General features: G+C 43.6%; 1 protein-coding gene across 22 annotated transcripts in view; it reads right to left on the bottom strand.

Moving 5' to 3' along the window:
* The window catches only part of CAST (calpastatin), a 132,635-nt gene that overhangs the window by 24,827 nt on the left and 83,860 nt on the right, over positions 1 to 23,948 (bottom strand). For 12 of the 22 annotated variants that reach the window (XM_069592619.1, XM_069592620.1, XM_069592625.1 and 9 more), the window contains 14 exons: positions 23,371 to 23,427; positions 22,866 to 22,979; positions 21,345 to 21,431; positions 17,515 to 17,583; positions 16,113 to 16,211; positions 14,521 to 14,601; positions 12,913 to 12,951; positions 12,328 to 12,420; positions 11,769 to 11,858; positions 10,629 to 10,730; positions 6,680 to 6,763; positions 5,701 to 5,748; positions 3,286 to 3,381; positions 1,118 to 1,213 (listed from right to left, as the gene is read on the bottom strand). In XM_069592619.1, the coding sequence (XP_069448720.1) occupies positions 1,118 to 1,213; positions 3,286 to 3,381; positions 5,701 to 5,748; positions 6,680 to 6,763; positions 10,629 to 10,730; positions 11,769 to 11,858; positions 12,328 to 12,420; positions 12,913 to 12,951; positions 14,521 to 14,601; positions 16,113 to 16,211; positions 17,515 to 17,583; positions 21,345 to 21,431; positions 22,866 to 22,979; positions 23,371 to 23,427 (1,155 nt within the window). The remainder of the gene's footprint in view (positions 1 to 1,117; positions 1,214 to 3,285; positions 3,382 to 5,700; positions 5,749 to 6,679; positions 6,764 to 10,628; positions 10,731 to 11,768; positions 11,859 to 12,327; positions 12,421 to 12,912; positions 12,952 to 14,520; positions 14,602 to 16,112; positions 16,212 to 17,514; positions 17,584 to 21,344; positions 21,432 to 22,865; positions 22,980 to 23,370; positions 23,428 to 23,948) is intronic. The other 10 variants (XM_069592630.1, XM_069592631.1, XM_069592623.1 and 7 more) reach the window with 1 other exon arrangement.

Here is a 23,948-nt window from a genome sequence, read left to right as displayed (position 1 = left end):
GATATACAGATGACACCACCCTTATGGCAGAAAGCGAAGAACTAAAGAGCCTCTTGATGAAAGTGAAAGAGGAGAGTGAAAAAGTTGGCTTAAAACATTCAGAAAAACAAGATCATGGCATCTGGTCCCATCACTTCATGGCAAATAGATGGGGTAACAATAAGGACAGTGACAGACTTTATTTTCTTGGGCTCCAAAATCACTGCAGATGGTGACTGCAGCCATGAAATTAAAAGACACTTGCTCCTTGGAAGGAAAGTTATGACCAACCTAAATGGCACATTAAGAAGCAGAGAGATTACTTTGCCAACAAAGGTCTGTGGAGTCAAAGCTATGGTTTTTCCAGTGGTCATGTACGGATGTGAGAGTTGGACTACAAAGAAAGCTGAGCGCCAAATGTGTGGTGTTGGAGAAGACTTTTGAGAGTATCTTGGACTGCAAGGAGATCCAACCACTCCATCCTAAAGGAAATCAGTCCTGAATATTCATTGGAAAGACTGATGTTGAAGCTGAAACTCCAATACTTTGGCCACCCAATGTGAAGAACTGACTCATTGGAAAAGACCTTGATGCTGGGAAAGATTGAAGGCAGGAAGAGAAGGGGATGAAATGGTTGAATGGCATCACTGACATGATGTACATGAGTTTGAGTAAACTCCGGGAGTTGGTGATGGACAGGGAGGCCTGGCGTGCTGCAGTCCGTGGGGTCACAAAGAGTTGGACACAACTGAGTGACTGAACTGATGATAAAGCTGCAGACTTTTGCATCAGGACAGTCAATAAAAAGTACGTCTGGCTGTTGGTGGGGCTCCAAATCAGCTTGAAAGACACAGGAAAGTGAAGAAGCATGATTATCCATAGTAGCTAAGGAGCTAGAAAGCATGTCAAGAGGTTAAAAACAAAACCACCTGAAATAGTGTAAACATTTAAATCTAGCCTGAGTTTCCAGCTCCTCCCTGGAGCTGTATTATCCTCCCTGGAGATAGTACAGCTATCCAAGATTTAATTTTTATCTTGTTAGAACAAGGTAATACATTGGTAATACACAGCAGGAAGGGCAGGGGAGGAAGAACACTGCTTTCTCAATGCATTTCTCAAGGCCCAGAGGGTCACTCACCGCTGGAGCTGCTGTGGGTGGAGCTGACTGCACAGAACACATGGAGGTCCGAGGCACATCCTCTGCCACAGGCACGGGGGCAGCGGCCGGGGATGCCTGCAGAAAGCAGCAGACACAACGAAGGATTTCTGTAATACCCAGTTATTAAAATGGGACAACAATGAACCAACAATATGGTCTGCTACCCTACCCGCCATGAGCATGATTTTCTTGAATGCCTAAGGATCTTGAGCAGTGAATAATAACTCAAGGCACGTTCAACCTCTCCAGCTACCACTACTTCAACTTGGTTTTACCTCTTACCTTCAGTAGGTTACTTAACCTCTCAGACACAGTTTCCACATCTGCAAAATGAGAACAATGACAGTACCTACATCTCAAGGCCTTGAATGAGACGAAACATGCTAAGTGCTTTGCATAGTACGTCGCAACACAGTAAGCTCAAAGATTGTTATCAACTGTCGTTATTTAGATGACTTGCCAACATATAATACATAATGTTATGTAACATAATATTATATGGCTGTACTATATATATTGGAGAAGGCAATGGCACCCCACTCCAGTACTCTTGCCTGGAAAATCCCATGGACAGAGGAGCCTGGTGGGCTGCAGTCCATGGGGTCGCTAAGTCGGACATGACTGAGCAACTTCACTTTCACTTTTCACTTTCATGCATTGGAGAAGGAAATGGCAACCCACTCCAGTGTTCTTGCCTGGAGAATCCCAGGAACGGGGGAGCCTGGTGGGCTGCCGTCTGTGGGGTCACACAGAGTTGGACATGACTGAAGCAACTTAGCAGCAGCAGCAGTACTATATATATATATTGCAATTATGCAATATTCAAATATATCATTTTCATATATCTAACAGCACCCTGTAAGTTGTAAATAGCTAGGTACAAATGCAAGGTAGTAAGACTATCTCAGGGGTTCTCAAAATGAGGTCCTGTGACCACCAACCTCAGCACTGCTAGGGAACTTGTTAGAAATTCAGATTCTTGTGCCCCAACTTAACACACTACATCAAGAATTCTGGGGGTGGGGCTCAGTAGTCTGTGCTTTGATAAACCCTCCCGGTCATCTTGATGCGCACTGAAGTTTGAGAGTCACTATCATTTTGTCACAAGAGTAAAATTTCAAACAGGTTGCTTTTATTCCAGACATTTATGGAAGCAAATCCTATATGCAAGGTGCTTACCAGACGATCATTAATAGTGTATGATCTCTTCTTTCAAGAAATTTACTATGTAAAAATATGTACACAGGTGAGAATTAAAGACCAAAGCAGCTAAAACCTTGTTTGCAACAAATGTCCCAACAGGGATATAAAAAGAAAGCATGACAGACTTCCCTGGCGTGTTGTATTCTGCTTCTTAGAAGTTGTAAGTGTGGTAAGGTTTGGGAGACACTCAGGAGACAAAGGCCATATTTTAGCAAAGCCTTTTAGGGCTGACTACAATTTTAGCTGATCTAGAATCTGGAGGTTATTCCAAGCAGAAGGAACCACATGAGAAAAGTTTGAAGATGCATAAGTACTTACTATCAGAGTTTAGTGATGGGGGAAGGAAGCTACTGGTGGTGGCATTTAGTTGCTCAGTCGTGTCCGACTCTTGCGACCCCGTGGACTGTAGCCCACCAGGCTCCTCTGTCCATGGGATTGTCCAGGCAAGAGCACTGGAGTGGGTTGCCATTTCCTTCTCCAGACCCAAATAAACAAGCAGGAACTTTTTTGGGGAGGCTCTTGGCATTGGAACAGGGGGATGTTATGGCTACAAACATGCCTGAGAAAGAATAGTGCCAGTGGACACATGGGGTGGGCTGGAAGGAGACCAAAGACAGAGGCCACGGCCGTCTTGAGGTGATAAGTCATGACAGCTTTAAGTAGTCAGTTACAGAAGCAAGAAGGAAAAGAAAAGCATTAGTGTGAAGGCTCTCCTGAAGGGAATGCTTGAGTACAGGACTCAAACTGCAAGAATATCAGGGTCAGCTTGGGAAAACAAAGCACATCCATGGACAGGCAAGACGAACACGGCATGCGAGAATGGCAAAATGGGCCTTTTCATCAACTGCTTCCTGTTAAAACATTTTTGGTCTCGGCATTGTCAAGATCATAGAAAAACACTGGAAAACAACCAAAACTGGAGATTTTAAGTTTTAGAAACATACCTCTGTTTTTTCAGTTGGCTTAGATTGTTTTTCTTTACACTTAGACCGGTCAAAATCTTCTGAGAGTTCATCGATGAGTTCTGATTCACTCAGGGGCTGCAATATAAGGAATATGATATAGTATGAAAAGAATTATTATTATTTTTTACTTTGATAGAAGAAAAACGCTTTCCTAGAGAAAAAGTTTTTCTAGGTAACATATATTAGGTTGCATTTTAGGATCTAAAACCCAAAGCTAATTTATACAGGGCATACATTTCATTTATCAATATAAGAGAAATGTCACACAACAAATAATGAAAGCTAAACACCAGAATACCACAAAAAATGTTAAAGGTTTATTCAGCTAAAATTTTCCTGATATTTCAATTTCAAAGTAATTTTGTTCAAATAAAACTGCCCATTTCCAGTGAAGAGCTGCATGGTTTTTCTTTATGTGATTGCTTTTTCTACTTCCTACTGACTTCCGTAATGAATAAGTCAGAGGAAACATAGATCATATATTCCCTTTCTATGAGAACGTGGGTTTTGGCAGGAAAGTTCTGTTATCCCTAGTTCCTTCCAGAGAAGTGGTATTGTTTATTTACTGTCATTGGTCAAAATCTCCACATGCCCTAATCTAAGAGATGGCATGTAATTCAGAAGCTCGGCCCCAGAGATGGACAGGCTGAGTTTTGAGCCCTGGTCTTGTTACTTCCTAGCTATTTGACTTTGGGCTATTTACAGGATCCTTTTATGTCTTAATTTCCTCACCTGTCAAATGCAGATAATAATAGAGTACTCAAAATGATAACACACAAACACCATTTACTGTAGTGTCAGGCACACAGTTCAGTTCAGTCGCTCAGTCGTATCTGACTCTGCAACCCCATGAATTGCAGCACGCCAGGCCTCCCTGTCCATGACCAACACCCGGAGTTCACTCAGACTCACGTCCATCGAGTCAGTGATGCCATCCAGCCATCTCATCCTCTGTTGTCCCCTTCTCCTCCTGCCCCCAATCCCTCCCAGCATCAGAGTCTTTTCCAATGAGTCAACTCCTCGCATCAGGTGGCCAAAGTACTGGAGCTTCAGCTTTAGCATCACTCCTTCCAAAGAAATCCCAGGGCTGATCTCCTTCAGAATGGACTGGTTGGATCTTCTTGCAGTCCAAGGGACTCTCAAGAGTCTTCTCCAATACCACAGTTCAAAAGCATCAATTCTTCGGCGCTCAGCCTTCTTCACAGTCCAACTCTCACATCCATACATGACCACTGGAAAAACCATAGCCTTGACTAGACGGACATTAGTCGGCAAAGTAATGTCTCTGCTTTTGAATATGCTATCTAGGTTGGTCATAACTTTCCTTCCAAGGAGTAAGCGTCTTTTAATTTCATGGCTGCAGTCATCATCTGCAGTGATTTTGGAGCCCAGAAAAATAAAGTCTGACACTGTTTCCACTGTTTCCCCATCTATTTCCCATGAAGTGATGGGACTGGATGCCATGATCTTCATTTTCTGAATGTTGAGCTTTAAGCCAACTTTTTCACTCTCCTCTTTCACTTTCACCAAGAGGCTTTTTGGTTACTCTTCACTTTCTGCCATAAGGGTGGTGTCATCTGCATATCTGAGGTTATTGATATTTCTCCCGGCAATCTTGATTCCAGCTTGTGTTTCTTCCAGTCCAGTGTTTCTCATGATGTACTCTGCATAGAAGTTAAATAAGCAGGGTGACAATATACAGCCTTGACATACTCCTTTTCCTATTTGGAACCAGTCTGTTGTTCCATGTCCAGTTCTAACTGTTGCTTCCTGACCTGCATACAGATTTCTCAAGAGGCTGGTCAGGTGGTCTGGTATTCCCATCTCTCTCAGAATTTTCCACAGTTTATTGTGATCCACACAGTCAAAGGCTTTGGCATAGTCAATAAAGCAGAAATAGATGTTTTTCTGGAACTCTCTTGCTTTTTTGATGATCAAGCGGATGTTGGCAATTTGATCTCTGGTTCCTCTGCCTTTTCTAAAACCAGCTTGAACATCAGGAAGTGACTAATAAATGTAGTTGTTTAGTATCATCATGACAGGTAACTATGCTAGTTAATACCAAATTAAGTAAAGGTAATACAGAATCAGAGCATTTGATAATAAGATTAGGATCACAGTAAATGCTAATGACCTAATTTGAGGGCCCTCTTGATATCAGCTCCTATGTTCAATGAATGTCACCTGTAAACTTGTAATAGTTAATTCATGATGTAAATAATCATTAAAATGCGTGAAATGGCCAAATGCTGCTGTCAAAGGTTCCTTTCTCCTTAATTCCAGGCTGGCATATGAGTCTCCACAGTGAGATCGGGTCTATGAAAATTATCTGTTTATATCTTACAGTTGTATTGTTTTTTTTTTTAAGTTTCAGAAAAAAACTTATTTCCTCACCTTGGGTTTTTCTTCAGCCTCTGGCAAGAGTGGTTTTCCATCTTTATCCTGTGAATGACATTGAAAATTCATTTAAATGAAACAAAAAATTTTGCTTTCTTATTCCATTAAGTTTGTTTTTGAAATTTCAGGATATGAGAAGAGACTGTCTTTTTCTGATATGGTTGAGTGAGTTTGTATTTCAAATTAATTTTTAAAATAAAGTATCAGAATAAGGAGCTGGGTTATAAAAATCAAGACCAAATGCTATAAAGTTCAATGCGAGTACTTTCTTTTAAAAGTTACTAGAAAATAATTTCCATCTTTGGATAGGGAAGTAGAATTTTTTAAAAGGTTCTTTGGCAAGAAAGATGCAGCTTCATCAAAGAAAGGCTGAAAAAAAGGTTTTGATTCTCCAACCAGGGTGAAGAAGTAGATCTCATTCCTATAAAACTGTTTTAGTTGTTTGGACATTTCATAGAATATTTCTTAAAATGCTTTATACTTTCCATATATAAGCATTACAACTATTTCCCATCATACGTTTATGTGCATTATTTCAAAGATAAATGATAAAGATAATTACAGGGATAGGTCCAGTCTCCTCACACCAAACCAAACCCACTTGCACTGAAGACACTGGTAAATCATTATACGTTTCTCTACCACTTACAAGATCTATGTGCTTTTATCCACTGGCAGTTAGAGAAAATATAAACTCCCAATTATTCCTTCCGCTTCAAGGTTAAGGATCTATGTCAAGCATGGTTAATAGCTGAACCACCTGAATTTGTGGGAATTTTAGTGATCACACACGGTCACTACTTAGGAAACCCTCTTTTAAAGGGTCCAACTGTTCAGGACAGAAAATAAAAGTTTCAGGGTTTCCAGAGTTGCTATCTGAACTCGGCCAGACATGCCCTGAAGCCTCCCGGGGACAGACAGGGCACCATGGGCAGGAGCAGCGAGCCGCTGGCACGCAGTGAGGTGAGCAACGTACTGTGGCCGGCTTTAATCTATACTCCAATGGGACTGTTTCCTCATCTTCACCACATTTCTTTACTTTCTCTTCTTTGGCTTTTGCCTGAGGAAAGTGGAGAGGAAAAAAAATAAGGTAAAATAAGACATCACTTTATGTACTCCATGGGTGTCAAAGAGAAGACCCAATTAGATTAAAGGGCCTATGAGTGGCTGGGAGGAAGGTAGTATAGGAGACTAGAGGTAGAGGAGAAACAAGCCAGCCAGGAGTCCCAGGGAGGCGTCCCTGCCCTGTCTCCGTGACCCTGGGAAGCCACCCAGACTTTCTTTGCCTCAGTTTCTTCAGCTGAGGGGCTGAAGAAAATGGGGCTACTTCTTTAAGAACCCTTACCGAGCTCTCTTGATTTGTAAAGACCAGCAGAGAAAATGAAATAAATATTCTTTGAAGAAAGTTAAGAAGAGTGCACAAGTTAGCTGCAATGATTTTACAGCCTTCATCTGTCATACTCAATGGGGTACTTAGCTAAGGGGGAGAAAAAAAATAAACAATGCTCAGGAGTGTTAAACTTGTTCAGTGTTAAACAGATAAGAAATGGGAGAGCCATCCCATCACATATCTGGTTGATCCATGGATAACTGGTTTTACCTCTTTTAAAAGAACTCCCTTCAGTACCACCAAGATTCACTGGATTACTGAACCATGAGCGACCGAATGCATGTACATAAGCGTGGGCTACCATAGCAAATCAGTGGCTTTCAGGATGGGACATCTGCATTTTAAGTTACTGGTGGGTAATGTGAAGTTTCCTGCTATGTAATAATTTGTATCAGTATCAAGACATGGATTTAAATCACAAGCCAAGGAGCTACTGGGCACAAAAGTGTGTGTATGTATGTGTGTGTGGGGGGGGGGGAGGGGGTGGTATTTAGCTGATTCTAGCTCACCTTATTGCTCCCATCTATGTCTCAGCCTAAGATCGTGGTTCTCTATCGAATGCTTAGTTGATTAATTTTAAAATATTTAATGAGCACTTTTAATAAGCCAGGTACTTTTTCTAGGCTTTGATATTATAGTTTCATTGTTCTATAGAATAATAACCGTCATTAAGGGATGAAAGGATTTTTTAAAAAAATATTTCCAGTTATATTCTATTTCAGGATATAGTGGATGTCGTATTACACCGTAGTTCTCCCCAGTTCAGGGATCTGTGAGGTCTCCAGCTATAAAACAGTCCTCATGGAAGAGTCACCCGTATAGGACTGTGCCCCGACTTGGGCTTGTGAACAGTGAGTCATATGCACAGCTAGATACCTTTCTATTCCTCTTTGATCTTTATATTTCTTAAATGTCTGCACCGTGGTCTGTATTCAATAGGCAATGAAAACAAACATCCCTGAACTGACATAATTCCAGACTAGTTAACTGCATTAGAAACGGTGGTGGTTTAGTCGCTAACTCATGTCTGACCCTTTTGCATCTCCCGTGGACTGCAGCCCACCAGGCTCCTCTGTCCATGGGATTTTCCAGGCAAGAGTGCTGGAGTGGGTGCCATTCTCTTCTCCAGGGGATCTTGCAGACGCAGGGATAGAACCCTAGTTTCCTGCATTGCAAGCAGCTTCTTTACCAACTGAGCTACCAGGGAAGCCCTAGAATCAGGGGAGATTAATAATCAGGCGTCACTAGGGAGTAAACATGCCATGGTGCATTATTTACGAGAACGTCAAGCAGGCACGGACCTCCCCTCTGAAGCACCCCCTGGAGTAGAATGTGCTCGAGTGGCCGTGGACTCCTATACCATACCAATCTTTATGGGGTTATCACAGCAGACTACTCAAAGTAGTGAATTCATCATCAGGTGAATGTAAGGATTCAATGTAAGGATTGAGGATTTCCAGAGGATTAGAAAATCTTCATACTTTATATATAATTAAAAAGGAAAACTAGTGGAAAGAGTGAAAAGGAACTGTTATTTTTGTTTAAATTTTAGGAGTTTGCTAGTTTTCTGGAGGAAATTTAACACATTCCCTGGTATTAAAAAGCAGAGACATTACTTTGCCAACAAAGTTCCATCTAGTCAAAGCTTTGGTTTTCCCAGTAGTCATGTATGGATGTGAGAGTTGGACTATAAAGAAAGCTAAGTGCCAAAGAATTGATGCTTTTGAACTGTGGTGTTGGAGAAGACTCTTGAGAGTCCCTTGGACAGCAAGGAGATCCAACCAGTCCATCCTAAAGGAAATCAGTCCTGAATGTTCATTGGAAGGACGGATACTAAAGCTGAAACTCTAATACTTTGGCCACCTGACTTTGGAAAAGACCCTGATGCTGGGAAAGATCGAAGGCAAGAAGAGAAGGGGATGACAGAGGATGAGATGGTTGGATGGCATCACCAACTCAATGGACATGAGTTTGAGTAAACTCCAGGAGTTGGTGATAGACAGGGAGGCCTGGCGTGCTGCAGTCCATGGGGTCGCCAAGAGTTGGACACAACTGAGTGACTGAACTGAACTGGTGCCTCAGAGGGTAAAGAACTTGCCTGCAATGTGGAAGACTTGAATTCGATCCCTGGGTTGGGAAGATCCCCTGGAAAAGGGAATGACAACCCACTCCAGGATCCTTGCCTGGGGAAGTCCATGGACAGAGGAGCCTGGAAGGCTACAGTCCATGGGGTCGCAAAGAGACACGATAGAGTGACTACCACTTTAATTACTCTACATCCGTAAATTCAAACTGTTTAAAACTTACTTTGACATAACTTGTTTTACATCTACTCATCTGATTTTAGTCACTCCTAAGAGTCTTTTCATCCTGGGATTTATGTCTATATGTTCCCTCCCCAAATTATCCCCTTAAATCACCCTAATCAAACAGCCCCAAGCCAGAAGTGCCCTTAACGGGCTGCCACGGAGCCCTCAGTGGTGGACCCCCAGGGTCCTGCCAGGACCACCCTTTCCTCGAGATGCTGCGCCCCCTCGCACCCTGCTGCAATCCAAGCTCCCCCTCTCCCCATACATTACTTGGTCCTGGAGGACAAGGGTGGCTTCTCCCGCTCCCTTGCCTTCGCCATCGTAAAGCCTTTCATGCCAGATGGCGCCCTGTGAGTCCTCAAAGAAGGTCGACGATAGAAACTGGCCCATTGGGGACTGGGCGGTCCCAAACTCCGGGGGAGCTGCTGGAAGCAGCTAAGACCCACCTTCCCCTGGAGACCCGGAACAGGAAGTGACAGCAGAGGCTGCCGCATTGTGACAAAACTGAGCTGGGAGGCAGGTGCTCCGGAGGGTCTCCCCACCACTGCCTGGCCAAGGGTGCCCCCAGGACATCCCTATGCTTCCCCTCCTCTTCTCCCCCCAAAGGACTCAACAATCCCTTAAAAACTGAAACAACAAGAAAACTCTCTTCTACCAAACACGAGCAACTCCCTAGCTCCATACTCTAAACATGCATTCATTTTAGTTATAAAGCAATTATTGCTTGACTTTATTCTAATTGGCAACAAGGTTTCAACATTTTTCCCCAGAGTTATATAAAGGATTTCGCACCCCCATCTGCAGCCATCTCCCCTCTTTCTTTATAAATAGAAGTACCTAGAACCCTTTTGCAAAGACAGATTTCTAATTTCCATACGAGCAGACAAACCTGTTTCTCACCAGGCCACCAGCTCTATGTTATCTTGTTTAGCCAGGTGTCACTTAAGAATTGGCAAAGGAGATTAGTTGTTCATGTGAAGCATCACAATTCTAGATGATTTATAAGACAAACACTCAAATATCCTTCCTGGTTGTTAACTCCCCAGCAATAAAATACCTGAATTAGCCAGAGCCTGAAAGTAAGGCCGAACAAAGCACAGCTCATTTGAGATCTCTAATAAAAACAAAAGTGGTGCAAAAGTTCTAAACATGTGTTGGGCATTAGTTTTGTAACCTTGTAAGCTGCAAGACTAACAGGCTTTGTACGTGAGCCCCCAGGTCAGTACCTCATCGACCTCCTTAATGGAGCTGGGGTCGAGCTCTGGCTCCGGCTTCCGGGTGCCCAGGGAGGCAGACAGGGCCTCCAGGGCTTGCTCAGTCATGGTATCCTGCGGAGAAGCAAAGAATTCTGTACGTGAAAAACGAGATGCTCTCCTCAACCTCGATAAGCCACCTACCTCTTTGTGACATTCACGTTTTGTCAGTAAATCTCTAAGAGTGAACTGTGGCTTGAGGAAGGACTCTGGGAAGGCAGTTTTACTTGAAACCCAGCAAAAAAAAAAGCGAAAGAAATAATAACTTACCGGTGAGAGGAAACATGGGATAGGACCCATTTGCATAGTAACGGTGCTCCTGTGCGGGGGCACACTTCACCTCGTAGCAAGCGAGAGGTGCACGTAGAGTAATAATTGTATGATACTCATATCAAAGTACTGTTTTTCTTTTTCTAAACAGAGGTCCCTTAAAAATGACTCTGACAACCCTGTCCTTTAGCCCAGCAGAGCCCAGGAAGCAGGGGGGCCTGAAGTGGCTCACGGCTGTAGGAATTCCCACTCTCAGGGGTGTGGTGCTCTCTACTCCTCCAGATAAAAAATAAACGGCCACCCTACGAGCCAGAGGCAGAGCAGCACCCACAGAAAACTCCTCCTTGCAGTATCTGGGTGATCTGCAGACAGGGCAGGTCTTCTCATCCAGCCCAGAGCTGCAGGGCCACCTCTCAGGATTCCTGAGAATCACGTTATAGCTGACTGTGGTCAAGGTGAACAGAGTAACTGCAGCAACACTCCCTTTGAGGGTCACAGGACTCCAGGCCCTTTAGAAAATCAAGTCAAAGATCTGATGTCCCCAGAGAGTGGTATCTCTGGGGTCCTGTCCTTCTGTGTAGAGTAACAGTGAGACAGTCTTCTCCCACAACCAAGGCACGTGTGCCAAAATCACCCATAAGCATCTGTAGAAACAGAGAAGGCCTGCCTGACCAATATAAGCCTTACTGGTTTCACTATGCCACGCAGGCCCGAGGGGAACAAAGGAGGTCTACGGGTACAATGCACTACTACGATTCTCCCCAAGTCAGCTGGATCAGCCGCAGGAAAGCAAACTGCTATCCAGCGGACCGTGCTGAAGTTCAAAGAAGTAATTATTGATACCTCTTCCACTTTTCTTCTTTTCTCTTTGGGTGGAGCAGCACTTCTGATCACCCCAGCTGACTGAGCTTTTAAAGCCTCTTCTGTAGATTTCTGAAAAATGAAATACAAAAGGTTTGACTGGCAGATGAAGGAAATGTATTAACCAGACGGTAAGAACCAGAAGTAAAAAGCCTTGGCATCTTGGGGCTTCCCTGGTGGCCAGCGGTTAAGAGGCCGCCTTGCAACGCAGGGGACACGGGTTCGCTCCCTGGCCAGGGAAGATCCCACATGCCGTGGAGTAAGCCTGTGCGCCACGACCACTGAGCCTGTGCTCTAGAGCTCTCAAGCCACAACAACTGAAGCCTGTGCACCCAGAGCCCCGGCTCTGCAACAAGAGAAGCCACCTGCAGAAGGCTGCACATCGCAACTAGAGAATAGCCCTCGCTTGCCCCAACTAGAGAAAGCCTGAACACAGCAATGAAGACCCAGCGAAGTCAAAAATAAAGTTTAAAAAAAAGTTGTTGTCTTAAAGTGGGAGGTAGTTTCTAACAAGTTTCCCTGAGTGCATTAAAAACAATACCTCTTTCTCAGTTTTCTTTGCATCAGCTGTAGGGGAACTGCAGGTGAAGTCTGATGACAAGGCATCGATGGCGTCATTGGGCCCCAGGGGTTTCTAAAGAAACAGGCAGCATGACGGGTCACACGTGGGAATCTTTCAAGTGCCAGAACAGATTATAAACCCAGCAAATGGTGAATGCACTCCTGCAGTTCTTTGACTACCAAAGGAGATACTTAATGAAATAACTCAGATGAAAGCCTATGTTTGGGAGGAAATTGGATGCTCAATGAATATTATTTTTCTGTTTCTCTCAACATACTTGTTACTAGGTTGGGAGGATATTCTCATCCTATTTTTAATAATATTTATTCTGTCCTAAAACTTTCTTGCCCCATTCTTTTTTCCTTCAAAAAAAACTAATTAGGAAATAAACAAGCACTGAAATGACCCCCATCCCCATCCTCTTCCTCTGAATACATGGAAACTTCATCTGATTTAGAGATCACTATAGTCATAATCCAAAAATACAGAATTTATAACTATTCCCCCAACCAAAGACATGAAAAATGTTAAATCTGATCTTGGAAGACATTTATGTAAACTCACCGAGGAGTCTGGAGGAGGCCCTGCGATCCCTTCTTCTTTCTGAAACAAATATTAGTTTGATGATGCTGAGAAGGCAAGATTAATCCTTACTGTCAGCAAAATGCATACCTCAGTGAATGCAATGGGTTGAACTGTATCCTCCCAAAACTCACATGCTGAAGTCCCACCCCCTAAAACCTCAGAATGGGACTCTATTTGAAGATAGGGCCTTTCAATTCAGTTCAGTCGCTCAGTCGTGTCTAACTCTTTGCAACCCCATGAACCGCAGCACGCCAGGGCTTCCTGTCCATCACCAGCTCCCGGAGTCCACCCAAACCCATGTCCATCGAGTCAGTGATGCCATCCAACCATCTCATCCTCTGTCGTCCCCTTCTCCTCCTGCCCTCAATCTTTCCCAGCATCAGAGTCTTTTCCAATGAGTCAGCTCTTCGCGTGAGGTGGCCAAAGTATTGGAGTTTCAGCTTCAGCATCAGTCCTTCCAATGAACACCCAGGACTGATCTCCTTTAGGATGGACTTGTTGGATCTCCTTGCAGTCCAAGGGACTCTCAAGAGTCTTCTCCAACACCACAGTCCAAAAGCACCAATTCTTCGGCACTCAGCTTTCTTTATAGTCCAACTGCCACATCCATACATGATCACTGGAAAAACCATAGCTTTAACTAGACGGACCTTCGTCGGCAAAGTAATGTCTCTGCTTTTTAATATGCTATCTAGGTTGGTCACAACTTTCCTTCCAAGGAGTAAGTGTCTTTTAATTTCATGGCTGCAATCATCATCTGCAGTGATTTTGGAGCCCAGAAAAATAAAGTCAGCCACTGTTTCCCCATCTATTTGCCATGAATTGGTATTTAATTTAATACAGAGGTAATTAAGGTGAAATGACAACATTAAGATGGGTCTTATTTCAATATGACCAGTGTTCCTATAAAAGGGGGAAGTGACCCAGAGATCCACATAGAGAAAAGACGACATGCAGATGTGTACACGTGGAAAGAAGACGTAGTATTCCACACGGAGGTATCTACATGTGGAGACCAAGCAGAGGGCCCTGAAGCAGAACCAACTCTGCCCACATCTTGACTCCAGTCTTTGAGCCCCCAGAACCGTGAGACAGTAAGTTTCTGTTGTTTAAGCCATCCAATCTGTAACACTCTGACATGGCAGCCCCATCAAACTAATGTGGTAAGCTTCAGAGTAACGATAGTTTCACAAGCCCCTTATTTTATCTAAGTTAAAATAACTGGATATATTAATGTTATAAAAATTATAATTCCAAAGAGAAAACTGCTGCTGCTGCTGCTAGGTCGCTTCAGTCATGCCCAACTCTGTGCGACCCCATAGACGGCAGCCCCCCAGGCTCCCCCGTCCCTGGGATTCTCCAGGCAAGATCACTGGAGTGGGTTGCCATTTCCTTCTCCAATGCATGAAAGTGAAAAGTGAAAGTGAAGTCGCTCAGTCGTGTCCGACCCTCAGCGACTCCATGGACTGCAGCCTACCAGGCTCCTCCATCCATGGGATTTTCCAGGCAAGAGTACTGGAGTGGGGTGACATTGCCTTCTCCTAAAGAGAAAACAATAAGGTGTAAATATGTAACTGTTTAACTTACATTCAAAAGTTCCCTATATTTTGGAGGAAGTGTGACTTCTCTTTTACCCAGTTCCTCTATGTAGGTAGAACTCATTGGATCCTAGGGGGGAACAAAAAAAGTACATATAGGGATTTTAGCTGAGAATGTTGTATACATAACTCTTAAATCAAAGTACTATTGCATTATTAACTTATGGAACCATTGAGATTAAATACAAATCATTAAGAAGCCAGCACTTTGTGCAACTCTGAAATTTTATGTTTCTACAGATACTTGCCCATATTAATTGGCTTAACCCATAAATAATGCTATAAAAGTCAAACCAATATATTAAATTTGATTCCTATATAAAATACATTTTATTTTTAAATAATTTGTATTATCTAATATTTCTATACCTACAAAAGAGCAGTTGATAACAGTGAATTTCTATACAACTCAATAGACCTAGTTATTTCTTATGTAATGAAAAAAAGTCAGAGTGATGTCTCTGTTTTAGCACTCTGCAATCCAATTTTTCTTCCTTGTTTTCCAGAGATAGCCACCACCCCAAACTTTATCACATCCATCAGTATAAAGCTGAGTATATTTCAAAACAAGTATTCCACATGTAGGTATCCATAAACAATATACACCATTACTTTGCCTGTTTTCAAGTGTTACATAAATGGTATCAGATCAAATTCTACTGTCATTCTGCAATGTACTATTTTTTATTCAAAATTATGCTTTTGTAATGAAACCATATTGATACATGAACAAACCATTTTAACCACCATAAAGCATTCCACTTGTCGTCATCTTGTTTCCTGTTGAATGAAATTATTTCCAAATGTTTCACCTATTCTTGTAACTCCTTACACACTGGGCAAGGCCCCCTCCAGGGAATCTCTCTTGACGTGGAACTGCTGGTTAGAGGGAATGCTTATATTCATGCGATATCCACAGCCTCTGTCACGGGTCAGACTTTTACACTTCTGCCAATCAGGTAAGTGTGAAGGGCTATCCCTCTGTGTTTCAGTGTCATTTTCCTAATTACTAGAGAGACTTTCATGTGTCTACTGGCCAAATTTTCTCCTAGTTTTATACTGGATTGTTTTTTTTTTCTCACTCTCAAAAATTCTTGATAAACTCTAGAAACAAGTCCTTTGTTGTGTCTGTTGCAATATTTTCTTCCAAGCTATGGAATGTCTTTCTTAATACCAAAGAATATATAATTGCTTTTTGTGAACCAGGAATAGAAATGAACTGAGGGCAGAAAACATCTGGAAATCAGAATAAGTTCAAGTCACAGGATGGAAATATCTGGAAACCATGAGGACGTAAACCTCGAGGACAGAAAATAAGTCTTTGTGACTCAACAGAGCACATCCCAGCTATAGTCTCAGAAGAAACAAGCAATCAGTGTTTGCTGATCAACACAACTTGCATAGCTCCCTGGGACAGTTTCCAACCACAAACTCATGTTCATTTGCTATCACTGACACCAACAACATCCTGTTTCTCTTCAAGTGGCAGAGCACGGCGCATCCTTGTGTGCAACAGGGCCATGACCTTCTAGCCCTCTTCCTCACTAGGCATGAATCTTTAGAGACATCAAGATCACGTACCGAAACTTCCGGTCCAGTATATGTTGTGGTATCTTCTTTTGTCTCTTCAGGTTCTCCTAAAGTGTCTATTAAGTCATCCAGAGCAGTATCCATGTCTGACTGGAAAACGGAGCAGATATGTAAATGCTACTTGCTACACATCCTTCCCTTTGACATTTTAACTACCAAAAGAAAGTCTATGTAGAAAAATACCAAACACCAAAAGTTCTTCAGCTATCAAAACGGTTAAAATCTGGCCTGCAATAGAAGTTATTAAAGTCCCAGCGTACAGACTCTAGGTTGGCAAGATAGAAAGCCACATTCAAGTAAGAATCACAATGTCAGTAAGCCTAAAGGCATTAACTAGGGGAGCAAGCACATGGTTCATTACGGCTGCCAGACCACTGTACCAACAGTCAAAAGAGAGAAGAAAACAAAATACAAAGACTTATGATCATGTTGCTACATGAAAGAGGGGAAATGCTTGGTATTTTTTATCAGTTGTTTCCACCTCTTCCAAATAAAATGTATCTTAAAAATGGATTGCCCTGTGCTCTTTTTTTCATCTGTGGTTTTCTGTTCACTTGCTTGCCTGAGGATGTTTACAAATAGAAATTTCCTAAAAGGGATGTTAAATTTATAAGAAGTGACAGTTTATTCTGTCGATATGGGCTTAAAATGGTAAAAGAAACAGTGACTCCATCCTATTTCTGAGGTTAAGAATCATACATTGTGGGACTTCCTCTGTAGTCCAGTGGTTAAGACCCTGCACTTCCACTGCAGGGGGCATTGCAAGGCAAGGGTTCCATTCCTGGTGAGGGAAGTTCCACATGTCTCACAGTGTGGCCAAATAAATAAAACAACTTGCTATTTTGTTTTAAATGATTCATTGTGAAGACTAAGTTGCTTTTAAAGGGAAAAATAACAAGTTGAAGAAAGACCCTTTACTATTTAATGCAGCTTAAAAATGATTGCTTACTCTTTTTTTTTTTTTCTTTTTTTGCAACTACCATATATCTACTATAACTTCAGGAACTCACCAGACTGTGTAATAGAATCTGGGGTCTGTTAGCTTTGGGGTGATTCAGCTGGAAATTTCAGAATAAAGAAGTGCCTGGCATTCTTTAGATTTCTTTAAACCTCTGTTTAAAGAAAGTACATTTGCAGGAGGGAAACTGGAATGTAAACTCCTCGATATGTTACTGGAGTTTTCAGAACAGAGGGTTACAATATAAAATGTTACAAACATACACGAAAAAAGTCACACTTCCAACCCAGTTACATTAGCTTCAAACAACAATTCATTAAAAAGGTCCTTTAAGTTACCCTCACCTCATATTGCTTGCCCTCGAGAAATGGGATCATGATAAACACGGAGACTGTGAATAAATACCTATGCAAAAATGCCCTGCTGTCTTCATACCTTTGCAGAAGGTTTACTTGGCTTGGATTCAACTGGCACGGCCGATGTTAACAATTTACTTTCTTTATTCTGGTGGGATTGAGAAAGAGATAAAAACTCCTCATATACTTTCATCAAGTTTAATAATATTACATACTTGAAAGTGAGTACACTATAACATAAATAATGTTGATCATACACTGGACATCTGCTCTGTGCCAGACACTACATGCGTTATATAATACTTTGCAGAACAGCAGAAGTAATAACAACGATATTAATCTCATTTAGTGATGCAAGAAACAAGGCTGAGAGAGGCTGAGCCACTTCTCAGGTCACTCAGTAAAGGACAGCACGAGGATCTGAATCCAGGTCTACCATCTCTTCATTGCTCTTGGCTGCCTCTCCCAGGACCCACAGCTAGTCTTTGCAACGCTCATGAATTCTTTCTTATCACAAGGCAGCCACTGCTTCTAGGTGCTGCGCTCTCGATCTTTGTGCCCACACATCAAGCCCTCCACACCCCTCATTTTGTCAAATCATCACACACTCTTTCCTTCATTTCAGCGAAACGAATGCCCTTCCCACCACTGCTTCAGCTGCTCCGTCAGTAATTGCCAACAACTTTCTAACCTGCGATTTCCATGCCTTTACCCAGACACAATCTTCCCTCCGTTCCTCTGCCAAGCACCCATCTCCTGACTCTCATCTCACAGCACCATCCTGGTTCCATGCTGGCACCTGTGGCCTCCGTTCTCTGCCCACTCTGGCAAATCTTCTGCTTTGCCCCTTGCCCCGCACACTCTGCATGTTTCTGCTGTGCTGCTGGGCCCAGGCAATCATTCTCTAGGGTCAGGGGCCAGATGCTTTTGGGGCCAGGCAGGAACTAAATGGCGAGGTCGTTGGGTTGAAGACTGTGGGAAAACTGTCTTATTTGAAGGTCTCTGCAATCTGCGCGGTAGAGCTTGGAGGCGGAGTGTACAGGCTCAGATGCTCTGGGTTTGCACATCAGCCCCCACACACACTGGCTGCAAGAGGCTGCCGGCAGGTCACGTCTCCTTCTGAACCTCTGTATCCCCGTGTGTGAGAACCAGGGCAGTCACTGCACCTACTTCAGGGGGTTGTGAGGGTTCAATTAATTAATCGATCACAGTGTGAAAGCCGGTGGTTGGGCACATGCTAAGCTCTTCTGAAGTCCTGCATAAGCAGGTGCTGTGATTGTTGTATTAAAGATACTGTGCAGGCACCAGGGTGAACCGAAGTCCTGGCAACTGAATTCAGTTCCTCGATTCATCCACAGCCTCGCGCAGGTGTTCACTCGGCGTCACTCTCTCCCTGCAGCCCGCTTCTCCATCGTCACCTGGGCTCCAAAGTGATGTTCGAATTGCCTCTCTCTTGGGACATCTCAGAAACGTCAATTCAGCCTGTCCAAAGGCAGGCATCCGTTTTCCGCCTCCACCAATTCCCCTCCTTCTGACCTCTGTCCACCCGTCAGTGGTAACCAGGGCTGGGCTCACTGCTTGAGAAGATGCTCGCCTCACGGGTGCTGACTCTGCACTGGCACAAACCTAGCAGTACCTGGCTCGGTACCCAGCTCTCTTGTCTCACCTTAGGGTTGCCAACCTAGACCATTCAGACGCTGAGGCCCCAGGTCATCTGAGATTTTACTGCTGCCCATCATTTGCTAAAGCCTGAAGCTTGCACCTCTGCAACACCCCCTGCCTTGCTCCCTACTCACTGATTCTATCCTAGCTCTAATTCAGGCTGACTTCAGACTCCCCGGAACAGCCCCCGACCAGCCTCCCTCTTTCCAATCTCTATGCTGTCTCATCACAGCCATTGCGGTCCCTTAATCCTCCTGCAGCCTGGTTTTAATCCCATCGTATCGCTCCATCTGTTCTCTGAGCCCCAGTGTTTACCTGCTGCCAGCTGTACCCTGCCATGGGGACTAATGCATCTCAGCGTGCTCCTCAGCAGCGCCTCGACCTGTCTTTCTCTCCTACTCGTCTCCAGTGCTTCACCCACACTGGAATGCCCTTTGTACTCAGATCACACTTCTGTTTTTCTCTCTTGTTATGTTTGCAAGCCTGCAATCCCAGCTTTCCTTTCATGACTTACTCAGACCGTATCCACTCAAAGTCTTCCCGGGTTCTCCAAATCAGACCGAATGCCTGTCTCCACAAACAGCCCCCTGTGGGGGCCTGTTTCAATCTGTTTGAATGCAGCCCCAAGCACACTAGAGGGGCCAGGGATACCCAGGTGGCTCAGTGGTAAAGAACCCGCCTGCCAACGCAGGAGCTACAAGAGACTCGGGCTCAATTCCTGGGTTGGGAAGAAGCCCTGGAAGAGGAAATGGCAACCTGCTCCAGTGTTCTTGCCTGGAGAATCCCCGCGGACAGAGGAGCCTGGTGGGCTACAGTCCATGGGGCCACAAACAGCTGGACATGACTGAGCAGAGCACATCCAAAAAAAGAGAGGCCAGCCTGCAGCCCAGTGTCCTGCAGAGCCAGACCGCAGTCCACAGTGCTTCACACGGCAAAGAAAAGTGAAATAATTTGCCCCAAGCCCCAGCACAAGCCAAGGGAAGCAGAATCCCATACAGACCTTGCCTAACTTTACTGTTTGATTTTATAGATAACCCTGGCTACATAATGTGTGGCATACATTTTCAAATTCTGAGTGCATTTTAAATCGATTCCAAGAGATCCAATCCTCCGCCTTCAATCTATCCACTTTTCCATCTGTAGCATCTAGGCATCTCTCATCAACATAAGAGTGAGGTGTACCCTGGGGTCGGGAGGGGGAGTCTCAAGGTACATACAGGGGGTCTGCTGGGAAAAACAAACCAGTTTAAAATTTGAGTATTTCCGTTTAAAGTTCATGTAAATTTTGCCATCATGCCACCTGGTATCTGCGTTAGTTTGGAGAAAAACAAGCGTGCCTTTTCCTTTTCAAAATCTAAGAAAAACGGATGTTTCAGCGAGATGGGCCATACTTTTATCCTATGACTTTCCTTACCATCTAGTCTGCAGGGGAATAACAGTTCCCATTTTGAGAAGCAGGAAAATAAACATGCTACTTCTTTTTCTTTTTGCTTTCATTTCCATCTTATTGTTGCTGCAATTAGTTACCTGTGGCTTTAAGAGAAATAAGTACTAGCAATTCTGAGACAAGATGACTTCCAAACTGATTACTAACCAACTGCTAACTCTGTATAGCTCTAAGTAGAAACAGCAGACCATTTCTTGTCTTACACTCTTGGGCTAGTTCCTTCAAAGGATCCAGGGAAGCTGCCCATAATTTGCTAGCAGGGCACATACACTCCTGAGAGGGCTTGTGAGACTCCCTCAAAAACCTCCCCTATCAATTCATGTAGGTGCCGTGACCACACATGATTTACTTGCTTCAAGAGGGTACTGTTCATATGAAATGTTGAGAGTAATGCTAATTCAAATGCTCATGGCAGTTTTATGTGCTTCATCCCAAACCTATAAATCCTGCTGGCAGGGTCTGAGTCCAGCTGCATTTTAATTTTCTTGGTATTGACACGAGGCCTTACACATGGCAGGTGCTCGGTAACTATATTCAATACAGGAATTTAAAATTCATTTTTGGTGTCTTGCTCTCTTCTTTATTCTTTAGACGCATGCTCCTCTTCATCAAATGTCACATAGGACGTGTTCAGTTTTACCGAATGACGGCTTATTTGGGTATGACAGCGCTGGAACGCTGAATGGTTAAACAGAGGCCAACCCGGGGAGAACGGGTCTTCGCTGAGCATATGTTTCTCATAAACAGACCTGACAAGCGTCAGGGCCCATGCACACGCCGTATCCGTCACGTGTGCTCACCTTGTCAGCTGGTTCGGCAGATGCTGCAGCTGCAACAGCAGGAACAGCGCTCTTTCCACCACCGGAAATCTCGTCCTGTGACTTGGTCTGAAAGATCGACAGAACTAAGTTAACTTTGAATGCCCATTTTCAAGATCATACATTTCAAATGTTACCAGGGAGCCCGTTTCCCCTCGTGGACATCTTGTAGAGAAATGGTCACTAGCTTCTGCTGGACATGATGCAATGTGAGGGACACAGAGCTGGACTCCAGAGCTTACAGAGGCCACGTGGGTAAAACACACAGGTGAAGTGGGCCGGGGAGGCTCACACCAGGCTGCAGGGATGCCAATCAAGTGTTGCCATGGGGGCCCACTGCTGCCAGCGATTCCAGTTCTTCAAGAGAAGCTAGACATTGGCATTTTATGTGAACTATTCTGACTGTGGCTGTTGGCAGCTAATTGAAATTCATTTTGATTACGGTAAGCCAAATAGAACACACAAGTGGCTGTAGCTGGTGGGCCGCACAGCAATCCTGATACAAGGTATATTGTTGTGTACGAGATATATGGTCTTCCAAGAGCTCATAATGAAAAAGTTCTTCTCACAGATGCTTATTCTTCTTATATATGACTACTGTTACTTCTGGAAATACAGAATATTTTTCTAATTTTTTTGGCTCTGTAAGTTGATGTCTCCAGTAAGAGCCACAAAATTCTAAGACCTCCAGGTAAGGAGCAGATCACGCAGGGCATGTGAATTCCCACAGTCCATAAGGAGAGGGCTTCCCTTATAGCTCAGTCGGTAAATCATCTGCCGGCAATGCGGGAGACCCGGGTTCGATCCCTGGGTCGGGAAGATCCCCTAGAGAAGGAAATGGTGACCCACTCCAGTATTCTGGCCTGGAGAATCCCGACAGAGGAACCTGGTGGGCTACAGTCCATGGGGTTGCAAGCATCAGACACAACTTGGCAACTAAACCACCATGAGGAGAGGGGTGCAGGAGGCAGCCTCAACTCCCAGCTTCCTCTCTGTAAGACACCAGAGCCTGCTCCCTCAAGGTCACAACTGGGCACTGCTTGCTGGGCAGTGGCAGGGTGTGATGGAACATCCCTCAGACCCATCTGATGCCCTCCTCAGGCCTTACATAGTCCCAGGTCCCCTCAAGGCTATTTGCAACACCAGGAAAGTGATAACACCAAATCTTGACTATACCAGATACATTCGGCATAGCTCCAAAGAGTCACCTGCACACATCAGTGTAGGCAGACGATCTGTATCTTATCCCCTAGCTGACATTAGTGTTTCCCCATCTATCCACCTGGTAAAGCATCTGCCTACAATGCAGGAGACCTGGGTTCAATCCCTGGGTCGGGATCCCCTGGAGAAGGAAATGGCAACCCACTCCTGCACTCCTGCCTGGAAAATTTCATGGACAGAGGAACTTGGCAGGTTCCTGGGGGAACCATGGGGTCTCAAAGAGTTGGACACGATTGAGAGACTTCACTTTCTTTCTTTCATCTATCTGTCTGCTTTATTTACCTTTGGTTTTGTTGATTTCTCTGATGGTGGCTGCTCGCTTGACTTGGAAACAGCTTTTTCCTTAGGAGCATGCTTGCTTCTTGTATCTGAGGGGTGCTTGGGTTGGCTTTTTGGCTGAAAACACACACACCCCACACACGGTTAACAATATGTCACATATTGCTACTTTTCTCTGAGGAGTAGAAAGCAATTTATAACAGTTGTGTTTTATGTAGTCAATTGTGAGAATTTAAATTAGTATGATATACGTGTGACAAATTTCACTTTGGGTACAAAATTTGAAACAATGCCATTCTTCTCTCCCAAATTCAGCAAGAATCACACAAGCAAATTGCAATGCCTGCTGATGCCACACAGAGGTGCCATTTTAACAGAAAAACAAATAACTGCCATTCTAGGTAGGACTTGAGTGTTGAAAGATGAGAGTTCAGAATTTTATCCTTCATAAGAATAAGGAAAAAAAAGCTTCATCTTATGATGTCAAGTCCTAATAATGATCATTTACCTCTGTGTGTTCCTTTGGCTTTACTTCTTGGGTTTTTTTCTCATGAACCACAGACGGCTGTCAATTTCAAAAGATAAAATTGCAATTACATTCTAGGCCATTGTTTTTGTATTTTGCAAATAAGCTCAGAAACAAAGATCCCAATTAGACCATTCTGCCTCTCTTGGGAAAGGCCCAGTGAGAGAAGTGGCTGTTGATGTCTGGTTGATAATAATCCTACCAACAGTCTGAAAATGATAATTATTTAAAAAATAATGGAAAATGTAGTATTTCATCTGGAATGACTTTTCACATAGGTATGTATCTAAATTATAGGCTGTTTATCACAATTCATGTAGATCATTTGGTAACTGCAAGTCCATCCACAGAAATATCAAAAAGATCACTCTGAACACTGAGTTTGTTTATAGGGGGATCCTACTCTAGATATTAAATTAACTTAAAAAAAACCCTCCTTTCATAGGACATGAACACTGTATTTTTTTCAGTTAAATGATTTACACGATCTTTTCTGTGTTACAAGTAGAGAAGACAGGTATCACCAGAAATCCAATTCTCTCGAGGCTGGGTAACCAAAA

The sequence above is a fragment of the Ovis canadensis genome, chromosome 5 (assembly GCF_042477335.2).
Source record: "Ovis canadensis isolate MfBH-ARS-UI-01 breed Bighorn chromosome 5, ARS-UI_OviCan_v2, whole genome shotgun sequence".
NCBI lineage: Eukaryota > Metazoa > Chordata > Mammalia > Artiodactyla > Bovidae > Ovis > Ovis canadensis.
Note: the sequence above shows the minus strand (reverse complement) of the source record. Positions and strands in the feature narration are given on the sequence as shown.